Genomic DNA, 20,991 nt, shown 5'->3' with positions numbered 1-20,991 from the left:
AATCTAAAATTTTCATTTTCCCTCAAGAAAAATTTCAACCATACATGCACCCTAAATATAATAATTGCAAATATGTTTCTATACTCCCCCTGCAAGGAACAAATATATATTCCGTCATCAATAACGAAGAAAACATGATTTTATGGAATATTATGCACAAAGCAAATGAAGGAGAGCTCGTATGATAAGTCACAGAGTTGCCAATTTGTATTTGATTGATCACAACTTCAATAATTCATAACTTTCTTATTTTCATTCAGAATTTGCTCAAACTTTCACTCACCTGATTTTCTTATTATTCTGCCTCTATCGAAACAAACTTATTTTGGGGGTGGACTTTCCCTTTAAGACCGCAAATGCCTTTTATTCTTTTATGCTTTTATTCTTATTTATGACATTTCTAGTGCCCTTTTAGAACCTAAAATTGCTATGAAGGTAATTTTATAATTTAGATTGAATACGATTATACCAATTCAGCTCCGCTTTGAACAAATATATAGTGATCGTTAATCGATTAATTAGTTAATAATAACAATACACGGGCCGGATGGTTATGCGTAGTATAAAATTGACAAAAGACTTAACTCCGTTTCGTTGACAATCAGCAGAAGACGAAAGACTTCATGCATTGCTGATTGTCAACGAAACGGAGTTAAGTCTTTTGTTAATTCCGTTTTTTGCTATACGGCAGGCAGCCAGTGAAAACGAATTAGTTTGATAAAATTATGGAAATGCAATCACTACTTTAAACAAACAGAACTTTGTAATTCCTTGCTCATTTTTCCTGATTGAGGTGTCATATGAAAGGGCAGAAACTTAATTTTCTAGAAATGTGATTTTCTCTTTCAGATACCGTCCGCCAAATGACTTTTGGGTTTCCTCTCTTCATATTCATTTTAATCACTCATGCGTGCAATATGCATTATATGAGTTACATCAAAATGAAAGAGGAGGATCTAAGCTTTACAAATATGTGTCATTTATCAATTATAATTGTGATTAAGTTATGATAAAACATCGATAATTCTCGGTTTCTCTGGGACGCACTGTACAGAAAAAAATGCGTAATGCCTTTTTTTAAGACGGTGTATTTTATTTTATTTTGAGGGATAAGGATTAGCCCAGACCGGGCATTATACATCAAAAATAAAATTATTTAAGGAATGAAGTGTATCATGTGACAATGTAAGCCAATATTGCGAGAAATTTCGAACAAATATAATTAATGTGAGGATCCCATGATAAATGTTCGTCCAACACAATTCCTAAATATGTAATTGTTGAGCAATTCTATTTCAGTATTATTTATAAAAATGGATATAATAAACGTCTGACTTATTGTGGGAGTTACGGAACACTACATATTTAGTTTTCAGAACATTCAATGATAATTTATTACATAAAAGCCAAGAATGCACGAATTGTAAATGGACATTAATTGCAATAATCAAAAACAGAAAGTCTGGGTGTGAAGCTACAAGAGTAGGATCGTCTGCAAATATTACATACTGAAAAGATAGGTATGCATTTTATTATATCATTAATATAGATTTTTTTTTTAAGGGCCGAGTATCGACCCTTGAGGTACACCACAAGATAAACAACGATTGTCAGAACAATGTGAGTTGTATACAGCGTATTGTTTTCTATCAGTTAGGTAGCTATTAAACCATTATACTACGAATTCCGTAATATTGCGATAATAAAATTGGATGGGATAATGTACTGGAAGGAAATAGCATTCGCATTATTTGAATAGTTCGCAACAGGTATAAAAAGAGATTACTAGATCAATAGCCTGAGCACGATAAGATACATGATGCAGTGCTAGTTAACATTACAAAAATAACTGCACAATGAACAAAAACATATAGAACCTATATCCTGAACGTGCTTTTAAACCGTTACATTTTGTAAACTATTGCCTTAAAATAGTGGGAGGTATCAAACTTGGCTTGTTTTCACGTCCGAACTGTTCATCTTGAACTGTACCTTGATTCCAGACAATATCAAGGCGATGGATCGGTGGATGGGGTCACAGACGAGTCGAAGGGCAGGCTCGTAGGCTAGATTGAACACCCGCAACCATACGTAGTATAACTTCATGCTTGGTTGGACGAACCAGACGACGGCGAAGTGCATGACCGCGAACGACAAGCCAAACGAGAACGCCATGAGCGGGGCAAGGAGCAGGTTCAGGACGGCGTAAAAAGCGAACTGATGGGAAAGATCAAGCGTGAGGGAAGTTCGGGATTGAGTTTTTATCGCTTATAATTATGATTACTGGATCGATAGTTGAACATAAGAGACAATGGGCAGTATGATATAGCATACCAACACTGTTTTTAATCCAGGACAGGTTTAAATCCTACCAAAGTTTGTAGATTTATACTCATTTAAATTTATTTATGTTACCAACAAAAAAATACAAATAAATTATAATCATTTACAACAACAAAGGAATACATATGCCTATAGGAAACAGAGGGGTCCAATAAAAATCAATGCTTGTACAATAAATATTGTGTTCCCCTCAAATGATAGTTAGGAATAATGACTAATTAAATTTAACAAATTTGTAACTACAAAAAGAAACTGGAAATTAAAATAAAGGGGGATACCAACAGAGACGAGAACGGGACAAGAGAGTCATTTACATGACAGGAGAACACGGTCACAAAACAGAAAGTAGACAATGCTATAAAAAGAAGTGAGAGATCGGGGGTACAGAAAATAATTCAAAAGGATGAACTGCATGTGGGGTTTGAGAAGAAGATGAGGAAGGAGAAATGCGCATTAAAACGAAATAAACATGAGAGGGCACAATATGATAATCAAATTACATTTTGAGTCAGCAAGTAGAGAATGACCTTGTTTTTAAAAAAAGACAACAAAGTAATCATCTTAAAACTCCTTTGATATATGGATCGTCAAGTGTCAAACACTCTATCCCATAAAAAATAATTCCGTTGATACTAAGAAACAATAATTAAGATACCACGAAATCAATAACATTCATTTTATAATTGGGTTAGTTTTGTTGATTCATTTTATCATAGAATTACGGTAATTAATTTCTACAGAAATAAGGATTCAATCTTTATAAACAGGCACAGTTAAATGGGCCCGCACATTGTACGCCTACGATTACTTTATCATTAAGAAAATACTCACGTGAGTGTATTTATAGATCGCCCCATTGACCTTTTCCATGAATGAGAACCCCACGATGTCTTTGGATTCCTTAAAGGTATCTGCAAAGCCAGTCTGAGAAAGGAAGAACAAAATATCGAAAACATTCTGGAATTCATTTTTGTGTTATTTTACCATTTATATTGGATGAAATATAAGCCGTAAACTCAAGAATAGTTAGAGGATAACTAAAAGTTTAGATTTCTTCCTCCATTATATTTTTAGAACTATATAACAAGCATTTTTTTAGGTATTATGATCATTCATAATATATTTTCACTGTAGCAACATTTCATATTCAAGAGGTTTCTAATCTAGTAACACAGTAAAATAAATACTTTATTCTTGGCAATGGGTTGACATATCATTCGACCTTTTCCCATCATCAACAACTCAAAGAGGATGCGGCTTGCACAATGACTTGGAATTACTAACTTATGCCGTCTCATACACAAAAGAAGATGAGCAATAACGACATAGGCCCCCCCCCCCCCCCCCCCCCCCCCCGCGAGCCCAAGATTGTCAGTCTCGTTGCCTGCCGGTCTCGACAGTCTAGGACAAATTATTCCTGTTGAAATCTTTTTGTGAATTTTGTGATCCCATGTTACCTCCGAAATTAGCTCAAGTTTGTTGCTCAAAAGAATTTTTCGTAATCTGTATTTAAATCCAACTGGCCACATTCAACCTGTCGTCATATTAAACGGCCCAAGACGCCTTACGCCTTATACAACCTCCGCTCGTTGCAATCCCATGTTGCATATAATTTGCAGAAGACTTGATTTTGATATTCAAATTACTCAAGAAACTCGAAATTGTTCTGTGACCACATTATGTGGTCACATTATGTGGTCGTATGTGGTCCACATACGATTATACCCCCCCCCCCCCCCCCCCCCCCCCCCCTCCCCAAGGAAAAAAAAATCCAAAGAAAGTACTTTTGTAGGTTCACTATTTATGGTAAGGGAGCGGCAAGTGGACGATTAGATTCGTGTCTATATATTATACCGTAACATGTGGAGAGAGCCTGTAGACATCTTCAATATCAGATTGGTCGACACCTTGTATAGGTGGTACTTGCACTGTTCCCGATGGACCGTTTTCTGGATGTATCATCTCCATAATCTTCTTCGATTGCTCTGCTCCTTCAGATTGGTCAAAAAGAAGAAGAAAAAAAGAATCAGGTTATTCCAATGAATATTCATCATGATACATGAACATTCATAACTTATTCGCATAATTATTATAGAAATGCTTCAACATAATCTAGTCAGAAATTGGGATCCCCGTGCAAGGAGATATATTTTTAAATTAAAGACTTTATCCAAACTGAAAAATTGAATTGAAGTCTTATAGACCGTGTTTGATCTCTCACTGATCACGGTGATAAGAGACACAGAGCGAAAGAGAAAGAGAGAGAGAGAGAGAAAAAGAGGAAGAGAGAGAGAAAGAGGGAGAGAGAGAGGGGAGGGGAGAGAGAGGGAGAGAGACAGAAAAATGTATAATACCGACATTTTCTCTAGTTCAAAATGTGGGTGCATTTTTTTTTCTATCTAATATTTCCTCATATTTTACGTCAAAGGTTTTTTTTTGGTCATGTTTTGTACTTTATGTTTCCTACGATATTTAAAATAATATTATTACTTGAAGTCGTCGAATTTTTGAAGATGTATGTAACATAGGCCTATATAAATATGTGCAACCATGTTTTTTCAGTCGTTATAATGCTGCCATAATTATTATCATAGTTATGTTTCTTCTATTATGTTTCTTGAAGGTTTGGTGATTTGTGTTTACAAACCATGTGTATGCTTGTAAGTAAGTAACAAGGGGACCGGCGACTTTAGATCCTCTCCGAGGGACTTGGTAATGAGGATAAAATAATGCCTGACCAAACGGCATCAGTGCACCGACTTGGTATCGAACCCTGGACCACCCGGTTTCAAAAATGCTTCTCTACCACGGAACCATCGCGCCTCCTTCATAATGATCAGGCACGTACCACGGGGGGGGGGGGGGGATAGTCCAGCCTCTGTACCGTTTTCGTTTAACGCACCCAATCAGCTGATAAAATAACACACCCTCAACGTTGAAAGTAGACCTAGCCATTCCTCTAAATCTGGACCTCGAATACGACTTCCAAAGTAGGGGGGGGGGCCGGGGGGGGGGCACCAACATTGTGATTAGATTATCAGGGATGATTTCATCGTTTGTTTCTCTCTTTACATGGTCCAAGATACTGCTTAATCATCATACTTTGCAGTTGAGTGTGATGGTCTGAGCATCATTCGTGAGCGAGCGAGCAAAAATATTAAGATTTGTGAAGTCGAAATGCGAAACTTGAATTACAATAAAGATGAAAAACAAATTCTAATCATGAAAGACTTAAAAGATCTTTATATGAGAAACAAAATCATAATAACTTAAAATGCGAGCGTATCGGTTGGGCTTTGGGTGAAATCAAAGAAAAAAAATGTTCTTTGTCGCTTTAAACTAGGAGTAATTATTGTAATAAGGGGTTTTCTGCCAAAAAAGTTTGGATCGATATTCCCCCACCCCCCCCCGGTTTCTACGCAAGTGTTGTAGATTGAAAACTGTGAGGCAGTAGAGAAAAACGTAATTTAGAAGGGGAATTTAAAACGGAACGGAATGAGGACATTTGTATACAAATACATTAGCACCAATATAGAGTCATTTGGTTATTGTCACCCGAGCTAAATTAATTAGCAGGCACCGCTGAACAAAACATCAAATGTATATGGATATACTAATTAATTCGAGAACATGATACATGAAAGCTCACGCTGCATAAGATTATACTTGGAGAAGACACAAAGATAAATGTTACACAATTTTCCAAATGTGAAATTATCATTTCAAGAGTTCAGCGGGAATTCCAGAAACGTCTTTTCTCTCTCTCTCTTTTTTTTTTTTTTTTTTTTTTTTTTGTGGGGGGGGGGGGGACAGAAACATTTAGGGGTGTTTAACCCCCCCCCCAAAAAAAAAAAAAAAAAAAAAAAAAAAACCTGCGTAGGCGCATGTCTGTAGCAAACATTTACGGTATTTCTGATCTACAAAAAAAAAGAATATAATGAGGCTTAATAATTGTATTAAAATTCAAGTCTAATGGATAGTCCAATACGATTTACTTTTGGCTGGCGCGCAAGCGTCGCAGATTGTACGAGAAGTTTTAAGTCCTAAAAGATGCAGAAGTTACTTTCATTAAAACTTGTAATCGTATATTCGATTAAATGAAGCTTTAAATACTTCAATTTCAATTTCAAATGATTTTACTTCTCATGCAAAACATAATACAATGAATAATTATATTACAAAAATATGCAATGAAACGAAAAATATAATAGAAAAAGCATGAGAAAAGAGGAACTAACTAGAAGCAGAGCTTGTTGAAGCGTTTGTTCCTCAGATGCTGTTTTACAATATAACATGAACAAAGAATACTTAGAATATAATTATGTAATGGAGGAAAATAGTAGAGGGCAAAAAGAAAGAAAGATACAAAAAAGGAAAAATGAATGATTGCAAACATTTTATGCCTCCCACAAATCTCCAAGATCGGTTGAACTTTTTTAGACCCCTTTTTTACCTCGATCGATTACATGTATGTGCCCCCCCCCAAAAAAAAACAACAACATCAAACTCTGGCTACGTGCCTGATAATGATATGTCACAAAACTTAATGATATGGAAATTTGAATAAATTAAAATAAAATGAATAATAGACACTGATATTGAAGACGAGGAATAGACGAACAGGAAAACAAATATTTAACTTGGAGTAAAAAGGAATAGAAAGATAAGTACTACGACGTATACGTGTACGGGGTCACTTCGTTTGAAATAGAAACCAACGCTGAGAATTTAGTCAAATCCACTCATACACACACACACACACACTCTCTCTCTCTCTTCCATTACATAAAAATCGAAGAGAATCGAGACTTACCTGGTATTAAGCCCTTCCTTTTGTATAATTGATAATCAAATTACTGCAAAATGATTTCCCTTTTTCAAGAATTAAATTCGACTTGTGATCAAAGATGGTTTAATACCGCTGACTGTCTTGATACGATTTATCCGGCTTGAACTGTGCCAAAACGAAAGCGTGTGAGTGTATACTGGTTGCCTTAGAGCGATTCCATTAATAAACCGGGTAATAATTATCGTCGTATTGTGAGGACTCTAATGACGAACGTGAACTTCGATTTGGTGTGTATACGGTCGATTTATACATACTCGGAGTCGGAGCTATTGTGAAAATTTCCAATTGGCCTTCCCCCTATTTGTTTTGACCTCACGACTATAGGGCAGCGTTTCACGAAACTGTCGTAATTACACATTCACCGACATCCCATCGAAACTCGTTGTAATTAACACACGTTTCAATGTGATATCGATGAACTTGTACTTATTACGGTTTCGTGAAACTATGCCCTGACCATTAAGAAAATTAAGCAACGAAACAAGGTACTATAAATATTTCAGATTAAGGGCCCTTATATGGTCTTCTTGCGAGTCTTCCCAATTTATTCCATTGCCCAGATTTTATAATTTTGATCGACTCTTTCGTCTGTACTCTAGTACAGACGAAAGAGTCAATCTAGGTGAACATAATGTTAAGCAAAAAAGGGACCCCTATAATGCCATAAGAGTGCGCTAATAAAAATTCAGATAAGTCTTTAGACCGTTTTTAGATCTCTCACTGATCGCGGTGATAAGAGACAGAGAGAGAAAGAGAAAAAAAGAGAGAGAGAGGAAGAGGGAGAGAGAGAGAGAGAGAGAGAGAGAGAGAGAGAGAAAGGAGAGAGAGAGGGGAAGAGAGAGAGAGAGGAAGAGAGAGAGGGAGAGAGAGAGAGGAAGAGGGAGATAGAGAGAGAGAGAGGGAGAGGGAGAGAGAGAAAGAGAGAAAGAGAGAGAGAGAGAGAGAGAGAGGGAGAGAGAGAAAGAGAGAAAGAGGGAGAGAGAGAGAGAGAGAGAGAGAGGAAGAGGGAGATAGAGAGAGAGAGAGAGAGAGAGGGAGGGAGAGGGAGATAGAGGGAGAGAGAGAGAGAGGGAGAGAGAGAGGGGGAGAGAGACAGAAGATTGCTCGACTCAGGAAAATGTATAATACCGACTTTTCTACATTCAGATTTTCTCTAGTTCAAAATGTGGGTGCATTTATTTTTCTATCTAATATTCCCTCATATTTTACCTCAAAGATTGTCTTTTGTCATGTTTGTACTTTAAAATAATATTACATGAAGCCGTCGAATTTTTGAATATGTATGTAACATAGACCTATATAAATATGTACAACTATGTTTCTTCAGTTGTTATAATGCTGCCACAATACATAGTCTCTTCTATTATGTTTCTTGAAGGTTTGGTGATTTGTGTTTACAAACCATGTGTATGCTTGTAAGTAAGTAACAAGGGGACCGGCGCGGCGGCTTAAGATCCTCTCCGAGGGACTTGGTAATGAGGATAAATGCCTGACCAAACGGCATCAGTGCACCGACTTGGTATCAAACCCTGGACCACCCGGTTACGAAAAAGATTCTCTACCACTGTGCCATCGCGCCTCCTTCATAATTATGTATGATAATTATGTCACAAAAATTAATGATGTGGAAATTTGAATAAACTAAAATAAAATGAAGACTAGACACTGATATAGGAGACGAGGAATAGACGAACAGGAAAGCAAAGTATGAATATTTAACATGGAGTAAAAAATTAAAAAAAAGGATAGTAAGATAAGTACTACGACGTATACGTGTACCCTAGTACACGTATACGTTTGAAATAGAAACCAACGCTGATAATTTAGTCAAATCCACACGTACACGTACGCACGCAAACACACACACACACACTCTCTCTCTCCTAACTTCCATTACATAAAAACCGAAGAGAACCTTGACTTACCTGGTATTAAGCCCTTCTTTTTGTATAGTTGATAGTCAGATTACTGCAAAATAATTTCCCTTTTTCCAGAAAATTCGACTTGTGATCAAAGATGGTTTTATACCGCTGACTCTCTTGATACGATTTATCTGGCTTGAACTGTGCCAAAACGAAAGCCTGTGAATGTATACTGGTTACCATGGAGCGATTCCATTGATGAACCGGACAAAATTTTCGTCGTATTGTGAGGACTATTATGACGAACGTGAACTTCGATTTGGTGTGTATACGGTCGATTTATACATACTCGGAGTCGGAGCTATTGTGAAAATTTCCAATTGGCCTTCCCCCTATTTGTTTTGACCTCACGACTATAGGGCAGCGTTTCACGAAACTGTCGTAATTACACATTCACCGACATCCCATCGAAACTCGTTGTAACTAACACACGTTTCAATGGGATATCGATGAACTTGTACTTATTTCGGTTTCGTGAAACAATGCCCTGACCATAATGAAAATGAAACAAGGTCAGACGTTACAATAAAGTACTATAAATATTTCAGATTAAGGTCCCTTATGATCATATGAACTGTAATATAAGAATGGCAAGGTGTATGAGTCTTCTAGTAGGAGAAGAGCCCCAGCCGAGTGCGAGTCTTGGTGACGCCCATAATTCTAGAGTTCTGACTCAAAATGTAATATGATATTATGCCCTTTCATGCATATCTCAATTCTAATGCGCGATTCTTCTTCCTCATCCTCTTCTCAACCCCACATGCAGCCAGCTCATCCTTGTGTATTATTTTCTGTACCCCCGATGTATACATGTAGCTATCTATCATTTTGAGCAATAATAGTTAGCCTCCAACGATCGGATAGCATTATTTCAAATACATGACATTAAAAGTTAAAAAAAACACTCTCATTTTCACTTCTTCAACTGCACTGAAAATTGTCAACAACAACAACAACAAAAATCAATCAAAAACACAACGACATCAAACATAATATTACAAAGTGTTTCAGAATTAATTGCTTTTATTATTGACGTCACAATGATTTTTCTATTACTTGGCCCTGGATTATTTTGTTCGGACTTTAAATATTGAATACTATACTTTGAATACTCGTAAATTGCTGCCAAATAAAGGGCTGCACATGCATGTAGGGGCGTCGCCAAAGGGGGGGGGGTGGGGGAGTGCGACACCCCTTACCTGTCAGGATATTGTCGGTAAAATTGCGCTGCCGTCGGGAAAAAGAGAAAAGGGGGAGGGAAAAAAAGAGAGGGAAAAAAAGAGAGGGAAAAAAAAGAGAGGGGAAAAAGAGAGGGAAAGGGAAAGAAGAAAAAAGAGAAAGGGAAAAGAAAAGAAAGAAAGGAAAAAAAAGGAAAGAAAGGTAAAGAAAGAGAAGAAAGAAAGAGAAAAAAGAAAAAGAGGGAGGAGAGGAAAGAAAGGAAAAGAAAGAAAAGAAAGAAAAGGAAAAAAGAAGAAAAAAGAGTGGGAAACAAAAGAAACGGGGGATGAAAGAGAGGAGAGAGAGGGGAGATAAGAGTCTGAGAGAGGAAGAGTGGGAGTAAAAGAGAGAAGGGGGTTGTTGGGTGGAGTCGTCTCGTCGAGGGAGCAAGAAAGACACGGGTAAATATGTTGCTGTGTCGGGTCAACTGTGTCGGTATTCTTGCTCGATCCTCGTGTACTATATCAATGCAGAAGTTTGAAGTCGGTGAGATGTATATTGTCGGTCGGCCGACAAGTTTTTTTCCCTACGAACTGTGACTTCTTATCCGCTGTGACGACTTCGAGAGTGACTACATCTACAATACTTGTATTTTCTCGAAGTTTCACTTTCCTATAATATCAGCTAAAGAAATCAGAGGTTTAAAATTTTCAGGGAAACTAAATTCAAACAAGGTTTAAGAGTCAACAACGGTACGACAAATCGTCTTCCTTTCTTTATATTGTGATGAAACGCCAAAGGGGAAACTTCATTTAGACGAGTCGAGAACGGTACAACGAATCGTCTTCTTTCTCTAATAATTTAAAGAAACGTCAAAGCTTCCGCGCTTCGCGCGAGAGTGGGAAACTGAATTCAGACAAATAGGGCTTATTAAAAGTCGAAAACGGTACAACGAATCCGTGTTCTTTGTCTAATAGTTTGAGGAAACGTCAAAGCTTTCGCGCTTCGCACGAGAGGGGGAAACTGAATTCAGATGAATAGGGCTTAATAAGATTCGAAAACGGTATGAGGAATCGTCTTCCTTTCTCTATATTGTGATGAAACGCCAAAAAATTCCGCGCTTCGCGCGGAAATGGAAAACTTCATTTAGACGAGTCGAAAACGGCAAAACGAATCGTGTTCTTTCTCTTAAAATTAAAGGAAACGTCAAAGAGAGGGGGAAACTGCATTCAGACAAAATTAATAGGGCTTATTTAGAGTCGAAAACGGTACAACGAATCGTGTTCTTTGTCTAATAATTTGAGGAAACGTCAAAGCTTTCGCGCTTCGCGCGGAAGGGGAAAACTGAAATCAAATGAATAGGGCTTAATAAGATTCGAAAACGGTACGAGGAATCGTCTTCCTTTCTCTATATTGTGATGAAACGCCAAAAATGCCGCGCTTTGCGCGGAAATGGAAAACTTCATTTAGACGAGTCGAGAACAGTACAACGAATCGTCTTCTTTCTCTAATAATTTAAGGAAACGTAAAAGAGAGGGGAAACTGAATTCAGACAAAATTAATAGGGCTTATTTAGAGTCGAAAACGGTACAACGAATCGTGTTCTTTGTCTAATAATTTGAGGAAACGTCAAAGCTTTCGCGCTTCGCGCGGAAGGGGAAAACTGAAATCAAATGAATAGGGCTTAATAAGATTCGAAAACGGTACGAGGAATCGTCTTCCTTTCTCTATATTGTGATGAAACGCCAAAAATGCCGCGCTTTGCGCGAAAGGGGAAAACTACATTTAGACGAGTCGAAAACGGCAAAACGAATCGTGTTCTTTCTCTTAAAATTAAAGGAAACGTCAAAGCTTGCGCGCTTCGCGCGAGAGGGGAAAACTGAATTCATACAAAATCAATAGGGCTTGTTTAGAGTCGAAAACGGTACAACGAATCGTGTTCTTTGTCTAATAATTTGAGGAAACGTCAAAGCTTTCGCGCTTCGCGCGAGAGGGGGAAACTGAATTCAGATGAATAGGGCTTAATAAGATTCGAAAACGGTACAACGAATCGTGTTCTTTCTCTAATGACATGAGGAAAGGTCAAAGCTTCCGCGCTTTGCGCGGAAGGGGAAAACTGAATTCAGATGAATAGGGCTTAATAAGATTCGAAAACGGTACGAGGAATCGTCTTTCTTTCTCTATAATTATTGTGATGAAACGCCAAAAATGCCGCGCTTTGCGCGGAAGGGGAAAACTACATTTAGACGAGTCGAGAACGGTACAACGAATCGTCTTCTTTCTCTAATAATTTAAGGAAACGGCAAAGATTCCGCGCTTCGCGCGAGGGGGGAACTGTATACAGACAAAATTAATAGGGCTTATATAGAGTCGAAAACGGTACAACGAATCGTGTTCTTTCTCTAATAATTAAAGGAAACGTCAAAGCTTCCGCGCTTCGCGCGAGAGGGGGAAACTGAATTCAAACAAAATTAATAGGGCTTATTTAGAGTCGAAAACGGTACAACAAATTTAGTGTGCTGAAATTCGAAAATTCGTGCCGGCCAATATTTCGCTCAGTGGGGGGGGGGGGGGGGGGGGGGGGGGGGGGGGGGGGTTATGAGCACTAATTTTGTGTTGGCCCTCGAAAATTTGAAAAATTTCACCCCCCCCCCCCCCCCCCCACCTTTGATCGCCAGGGGGGGGGGGGGCATCTCCAAAAAAAGGTAAAATTAACGTGTTTTACTGTTTTTACACGCCACTGTGGCCACCCGATGTAGCAGGCGGAAGAGGAGAACCTGTGATTCAAGTGCAGAAGATGTATGTACACTCAAAATGTTTGCATGCTTTTTGTAATTTTGCAACTGAACTGTGATTTGGAAAGAAAGCCCTCCTTTATATTACATTGTTATTGATATTTATTGTTTATTGGTTTCATCTTTTGTGTTAAATTAAATTCTTTGTATTCATCCAAATTCACAAGAACACATGGAAAATTGTCTTGGTCACACATTGTAAAAATACATATGATAAAAATATATGAAAAATTATATCGTCGTGTTTATAATCATAGAAGAACCAAATCCTTGTTGCTTTCGAAGAAAATCATCTGGAATTCGCATATTTTGGTCTTATCTTATGACAAAATGGGCCTAGGCCGGATAAGAGGTGGGTGCTATTTCCTGTTATTTTGAACTCTCTTGATCTTTCTTTCCTCATCCTGGAGCAGAGCTTACCTCAGATGATTACGGATCAACAGAATCTACAGAAGTCCCACAAAAGTATTAAAAAGGTATACATACAAATATTTTTAAAAAGAGATCGAGAGAAATTGAGCGAGATTGAGGGAGAGAGGGGGACGGATACTAGGACACTGCTAACGTTTACATTTCACAGATAGGACAGACGTCACATATAATAATTCATGCAAAGTTCTACAGAAATTGATTAGGTCTATATCTGATCCAAGGAGAACTGTAACAGTTTTTAAAAAAAGAGCCGCCATTGCTCCCACTCGTTTATATAGAGTTTCTTAAAAAGAACAAAAATATGTGTGAGAACCCCCACTTCGAATGCAAACAAACCCAAATGAAAATAATCAAAATTATTGTGAAAGCAAACTGTTTTTGGTATAAATGAATTGTTTATGATAACATTCTGATAATTAGAATTCAAGTAATTGATTAAGTAAAATGTCTCCGTTTTCCGGTGACAAAACCATACCCCCAACCCAGGTTCTTACAAGTATGTGTGTGTGCGTGGGTGTGCGCGCGCCTCTCTCTCTCTCTCTCTCTCTTTCTCCATCTTCCTTCATTTCCATCGGTTAACACGGCTAAATGACCTCACGGAGTGCAGACGATTATAAGTTATTGGGCATTAAAAGGGCAGCATGACAACTTTCCTAGTATTGTTGACGTACACCCCTCCCCATCCTCTCTCTCTCTCTCTCCTTTGTCATTATCCGTCTCTTTGGCAGGGGGATTTTGGGTACAACTTTTTGTGCAATGTTTAAACGGGTGTGCTTTAGAATTGCAAATTATTCATGCGTGTGTATAATTATGTGTGCGCTCGCGCGTCTCTCTCTCTCTCTCTTCATCTTCAACGGGCCTCACGGCAAATGAACTTAAAGGTATTACAAAGTTTTGGTATGAGGTCATGAATTTGATTCAAATTAACAATTTCCGAAGCATATGCGTTCCTACAATATTCATTGATCGTTGTCGCGGTTGAAATCGAGTCTAAAGTTATGAAATTATAAATAATAAACTCTTTATGTTGTATAGCTCCCTCTCAAGGTCAAGATATTAATTTAGCTATGAAATAATGTTTCTTGACTAAAATCGACCGATTAGCTATTCTCGTTTGGAAATTATATATCACAACTACATATTCTGAGATTTTCATGATCGCAGCTACCATTGAACGGCCATAGGCGCTATTTGAAATTTATCAAAATTTACCGGGAGCACCGGTAAATTGTTATATTCAATTTTTCTCGAAAACAGAAGTGTTTTAGGGGCTAATTTTTTAGTGCTTATAATACATCCACAGGGGCATCCAAATATAACAAAATTGTAAAGATTCGCTATCCACCCAATTTCCAAAATTTACCAAAACTTTGTATTACCTTTAAAGTCCCATGACGTTACGGGGTTCAGACGATGATAAATTATTGGGAATTACAAAAGCGGCAGCACGAAAACTTTCCTAGGTAGTTTACACGTACACCCCCCCCCCCCACTCCTTCCCCTCTCTCTCTCTCTCTATCTCTCTCTCATTATATGTGTATTAGACAGGGGTGGTGGCCTAGCGGGTGCAACTTTTCTTTGCAATGTTCCAATTTTAATCTTATCACTCTTTTTATGATTTATAACATATTTCTTCTTCATACATGGTATTGGACATTTATGTAAATTCTTTCAAAGCAGTATAATTGTGTAAAATTCTAAACATTTGTTTACTATTTAAATCGATGTACTCATAGACATGTTTTTCATGAATCATGAAATTAACAATTTCATTTGATAATTTTGTATTGAATCATGATTAATTCTAAGCAAGTATATTAAAGTAAAAAGAAGATAGTCAATTAAGTCCATTAAGTCTACAGGAATAGAATACATGTTTGGTAATATATAAAGGTTAAAGCCTTGAGGAGAATTAATGGATTTGGTGATTAAGAATGCAGAAACGTCTTAATGACAATGCCTACATTATCAATGTATGTGTAAGATAATTCCCTTTCATAATACACAAACATTCTGAAATGATTGAGTTATAATTCAAGTCTCTCGCTTCAAAAGTGGTTTAGGGTTTAGGATGAGATCGTGAGCAGGTGATGAATCAAACACTTCTTTTGAAAAGAAGATATTGTGCTCCGTCTGTGATGGTGCCAATTTAGAGAATAATTACTACAAAAGCTTCCACAGAAATCAAAGTGTTAACATTTTGGCACAGTGTTTTTATGCTAACGCTATCATTCAGCTTGCTTTTTATTTTTAAAGTACTTGAGAGGTTTTGAGTTGAATGTTTGATGGCTTTTAATAAGTTGGTATTTCTAGTAGGGGCTGGTTCAGTCATGGCTTTTGTCTGAATAGTTGACTTTAATAATAGGTACACCTTTTTTCCTGTATGAAACGAAAACTCTCATTTTAAGATATGAGTAATGTTTTTGAGTGAATGTGATTTCCAGCAGGTTCTTGTTGACTTCTCCTCTTGTTGAGAGTCAGAAGTTGCTAATATGATATGAGCTTGTGGCTCTTTGCAGACATCCAATTTTGCTGGTCTAAACAGCCCATCTTTTTCAAAATAGACTACTCAAAATCAGTGTATGACAATTTCTCTCAAACTACAATTCTATTTTCATTGCCTGAAGTAAGTTTACGTTTAAAGCAATATTTTAACCCAAAAGTAGCCATCACACTTAAGTTCTATTTTCACTTTGATAGCTTGCATTGTAATGTCCCTTTAAGCACAAATGCAGTGGTGTGAGTTGAAAGTGGCTGGGGAGTATGGCGTGATTGGGAGTATGGAGTATAGGGTATCATTAGAGTACTGAGAGTCATGGGCTGCCAGCAAGAAGGTCGTAAGAGCAATGTATTGTCAATGGCAATAAAGACCTTCTTGCGGGGCAGCTTACACATTGCTAGTCGACATGTAGTATTCAAGTGAGAAGAATCTCTTGAGAGTGCATGATAAGAGGCAGAATACCTGTCTGTTCAGAACTAGAAGGACATTAACTTCATATATTTCATTACAGATGTTATGCCTTTCTGATTCTCAACATATCTAATTAATTTTGCTAGTTTGCATGTATGATGAGTATCAAATAACCACCTCTCTTTGCAGCATATATGCTTCAAACCTCAACAATACATGCATGGCTTTAACAAACTATGTGTGCTTTCAAATCGTCTGTTGAGAGCCAGAAGGTCATTACCTCTGTGTTACAGTATGTATGACCTTCTGGCCCCAAACAGACAAACTGTTCAATACTTGAAATGCAGCATCTCTGTGTGTAATAATTAGCTAGATGTGAGAATGAAATTGAACATCGTTTGCTGTGTTTCTATGCCAACATGCTTTATAATAGATCTTGTGTTCCTTTCCTGTGTATCACTTGTTAGTCAATCATCCCCAGTAACAGCGGACATCACATTACTATAATAGACAATGAAAGCTAGTTAGATGATTAAAAACCAATAGTTGTACTGAAAAGAAAAGCATGAAATAAACCTATATAGAATTATATCATAAATCATATTCACAATTTATATAAACAACCATGTACAGTTATAAACTATATAAATATAATTATCATTTTAGATAAAGAACCAGCTATAAATATATATAGATAGAACTTGAAAGAGGTTAATGCTTGAATAGAAATTTCATTTGTTTATTTGTTTATTTATTATGTACATCCATAATTCCTATCATAGTAAATGAAAAATGAAAAAATACATTCATTGTGTGAAATATCTCAAACCATTTCTGCAGACATAAAAACTACAAACTAAATGCTTGTTTATAAACAAAGCTATGAGTATGATAGAGTATTAAACATTGCTAATGAAAAGAAACAATTTCAATCAAAATATTGTTTATACATGATAATTGATGATGCAAATATTGACCCAGAAGTAAAATTTGATCACCGCTCATTGTATTTGTCAAGTTGTGGCCTGTTTTTCCTTACAATATTTCTGCTTGCTGCCCTCTGTAGGTTGATGTGCGTGGAAGAAGAGCTGCGGGCAGAGCAAGTGGAGATGAGGGGTGCAGTCAAAGCCAAACAAAAGATCATCGACGCCCAAGAAATTCGCATCCAATCCTTAGACCTGGCTAATCAGAGACTCATGAGGGCGCTACAGGCCTTGAAACAACGTTGTCTGACGACCAGTCAACATTAGAATGTCTTGTTGCTGTCTGACCCAGCAAGAGATTAAAAAATCAGATTACAAACTATCAGCAGTTATACTGTATACTTGTAGAGCTAACCATTCTGGAACATGTGAGGGCAGTGTTGGATTTGTAGAATCTAAGGCTTCTTCCTACCAGTGTTCCTTTACAAGAGAGTTTGAAACTCCTGTATCTTGAAAGCAGACATGGGCAGCGTAGCGATATCAAATTCCATTGACTCTCTTTACCAAGGTTTCTTGGTGAAAGAATTTGAAAGGAAGATAAGATAGTATCAAATACATTATCGTTATCGTATTTGAGTTGTTGAATTTTGAGAAAGGTGCAAATTACTCTTATAATCCATTCAATAATGAGCTTTAGATATCTAAAGTTGGAGCTTACTTTTAAGTGAATGGGGGGAATGAAATAAAATAAGAGGACATAATATTAAGATTATCAATTTGATTTTAATGAAGAGTTTATGGCAGGATTGATCAGATGAAGTAGGCGAAAATCTAACCCTAAATGAATCAATCATTCATGGTCGTAAATAGCCTGGCAGTTACTTGAAGAAAAAAAACCAAAAGCCCTTTTATGACAATAGGGTTTCATTGTCCCTTATCTCTGTATCTTTGTTGTAGATAGAGATAATCAAAAATACACCCATTTTAATGTGTCTCACATTTGGACATTGATTTTTGACAAATTTGATTCCACTAATTTGGGCATATAATAAGAGTATGACAAAGTTTGAGTGTTGTTTGATTCTGCTTTTATTCTGTATACAGATGTTGGCAGAACTGTCAAAGAGCATTTTTTTGTGATATGATGTTTTCACAAAATTGAGTACATCTTGTTCTTATACCTGATACTGCATACAAATTATAGCAGAAATTTATTCAACAATTTGTGTCGTCTTGCTTTTGTACTGTATACAGATTTTAGCACAAATGTCAAGCAACAGTTTTGGATAGTTTCACAAATTTGAAATGACATAGCATCTTGCCCTTTTGTGGTGTGTAGAATCAAACAGGAATGTGGCACAATCACGTTTTTATGCTGGTTTCACAAATGTGAAGATGTGTGGTTGTCTTTCCTTTGTTATTCTAGCAGAAATGTGAAACAAAAATTGTTGAGTGCATTGTTGAATTGATGATTATCTATTATTACAATCCTGATTATTCTTGTGCTTCTGTAGTCAAATATTTATGATGACCTTTGACCTTGCAACTACATCTTCTATTCCTACCCATCATGCACTATGATAATCTACATTCCGTTCGTCAAAGATTTCACCTCGGACAAACTCATATATTACTGGTATGATAACCTGGGTATCTTAAATAATGGAAAAAAATTGTAGAAGTAATTTAAAGATCTTGGCAAACCATGACGAAAACTCTCCGTTAGAGAAAATTCAGTGAATTGTCTCATAGACTTTAGTTTGGTCCTAAGCACTTTGATATAGTCATTATCATTAAGTAAACAAGACCCTTCCTTATCTGCTGGTGAACTTATCCCTCTGTCAATACAAGGCTATTAAGGACTTAATCCCTGTATCAACAGAGCTTGCGTACATTTAGGTGAGCCTGGAGCGTTGGGTTAGTCTAGAATTCAGACAATAATTATTGGTTTCAGCATGGACCTGCGAGAAGTAAATTAGATGTATTGTGGTACCAGCAACTGGCAACTTTGGAACTCAAGTCGAACAATAAGTGTTACTAGCATATTTACGAGACGCTGCATTCCGAAAGAAAGAAATGAATGAAGGAAATAAACGTCAATATCACCGGTGCTTGAGACAGATTGCGGGAGAGATAGAAGCAAAAACATTTCAATATCGCTGTTACCGGCTTTTTAATATTACACAAATTATGCCAACGGAAAAAAAAGAAATGAATGAAGGAAATGAATGCCTACAACACCAGCGCTTGAGAAATATAAAGAGAGACATGTCTCAGGAGATCGAGAAGCGAAAACAATTCAATTTAGCTAATGTTACCGGATTTTATATGACAAATAGTACGCCAACAGAAAGAAAGAAATGAATGAAGAAAATGAACGCAGATCGCTGGAGAGAGAGAAGCGAAAACAATTCAATGTCGCTGATGTTACCGGCTTCATGACAAAAGGTAAGCCAACGGAAAGAAAGAAATGAATGAAGAAAATGAATTCCAATATCACCATCGCTTGAGAATTATGAAGAGAGACAGATTGCAGGAGATCGAGAGAAGCGAAAACAATTCAATTTGGCTGGTCTATCATGACAAAAAGTAAGCAACGGAAAGAAAGAAATGAATGAACAAAAAAGAACTTGTCAATATAACAATTAAGCGCTTGAGCAATATAAAGAGAGACGGATCTCGGGAGAGAGCAAAGCGAAAACAATTAAAATATCGCTGATGTTACCGGCTTTATTACAAAAAGTAAGCCAACGGAAAGTAAAGAAAATGAATGAAGAAAATGAATGCCAATATCATCAGCGCTTGAGAATTTTAAAGAGAGACAGATCGCGGGAGATCGAGAGAAGCGAAAACAATTCAATTTGGCTGACGTTACTACCGTCTATCATGACAAAAAGTAAGCAACGGAAAGAAAGAAAATAAATGAAGAAAATGAATGCCAATATCATCAGCGCTTGAGAATTTTAAAGAGAGACAGATCGCGGGAGATCGAGAGAAGCGAAAACAATTCAATTTGGCTGACGTTACTACCGTCTATCATGACAAAAAGTAAGCAACGGAAAGAAAGAAAATGAATGAAGAAAATGAATACCAATATCATCAGCGCTTGAGAATTTTAAAGAGAGACAGATCGCGGGAGATCGAGAGAAGCGAAAAAATTCAATAGCTGATGTTACCGTCTATTATGAAATAAGTAAGCCAACGGAAAGAAAGAAATGAATGAAAAAAATGAATGCCAATATCATCAGCGCTTGAGAATTATAAATAGAGAGAAGCGAAACCAATTCAATTTCCACGCTCTGTGCGAGAGTGGGAGGGGGTGTAATTAAGACAAGAATTAAGTTTCGAGAACGGTACAACGAATCGTCTTCTTTCTCTAATAATTTAATGAAGCGTCAAAGCTTCCGCGCTTTGCGCTGGAGAGGGGGTTGGAACTGAATTTATGCAAGAATTAAGAGTCGAGAACGGTACAACGAATCGTCTTCTTTCTCAATAATTCATTAATTGATAAAACGTCAAAGCTTCCGCTTTTTTGCGCAGGAGGGGGTGGGGAACTGAAATCAGACAATAATTTAGAGTCGAGTACGGTACAACGGCTCGTCTTCTTTCTAGAATAATTAAATGAAGCGTTATAAAGCGCGGGAGGGGGGGGGGGGTG

At 37.1% G+C, this 20,991-nt stretch overlaps 1 protein-coding gene across 2 annotated transcripts; it reads right to left on the bottom strand.

Moving 5' to 3' along the window:
• Positions 1–1,035: 1,035 nt before the first annotated feature.
• LOC115929016 (caveolin-1-like) lies at positions 1,036–9,453 on the bottom strand. Of its 2 annotated transcripts, none has more exons than XM_030997043.1 (4): positions 9,118–9,453; positions 4,198–4,334; positions 3,175–3,267; positions 1,036–2,217 (listed from the first exon to the last, which is right to left on the bottom strand). In XM_030997043.1, exons 2-4 carry the CDS (start codon positions 4,309–4,311, stop codon positions 1,945–1,947), a joined length of 480 nt encoding a protein of 159 aa, XP_030852903.1. In that variant the 5' UTR covers positions 4,312–4,334; positions 9,118–9,453; the 3' UTR covers positions 1,036–1,944. The 2 variants fall into 2 exon arrangements, with proteins under 2 accessions (XP_030852903.1, XP_030852902.1); XM_030997042.1 differs by lacking the exon at positions 9,118–9,453 and adding an exon at positions 7,157–7,316.
• Between the last annotated feature and the right edge of the window lie 11,538 nt (positions 9,454–20,991).

This window comes from Strongylocentrotus purpuratus, unplaced genomic scaffold (genome assembly GCF_000002235.5).
Source record: "Strongylocentrotus purpuratus isolate Spur 01 unplaced genomic scaffold, Spur_5.0 spur5_scaffold_4, whole genome shotgun sequence".
Classification (NCBI taxonomy): domain Eukaryota; kingdom Metazoa; phylum Echinodermata; class Echinoidea; order Camarodonta; family Strongylocentrotidae; genus Strongylocentrotus; species Strongylocentrotus purpuratus.
Note: the sequence above shows the minus strand (reverse complement) of the source record. Positions and strands in the feature narration are given on the sequence as shown.

Excerpts from the sequence above, each read along its gene's own strand:
- LOC115929016 (XM_030997043.1), bottom strand. The coding sequence starts at position 4,311 with ATGGAGATGATACATCCAGAAAACGGTCCATCGGGAACAGTGCAAGTA. Across the intron at positions 3,268-4,197 it reads GGCTCTCTCCACATGTTACG|ACTGGCTTTGCAGATACCTT; the intron begins GTATAATATATA and ends TTCCTTTCTCAG. Across the intron at positions 2,218-3,174 it reads CGATCTATAAATACACTCAC|TTCGCTTTTTACGCCGTCCT; the intron begins GTGAGTATTTTC and ends CTTTCCCATCAG.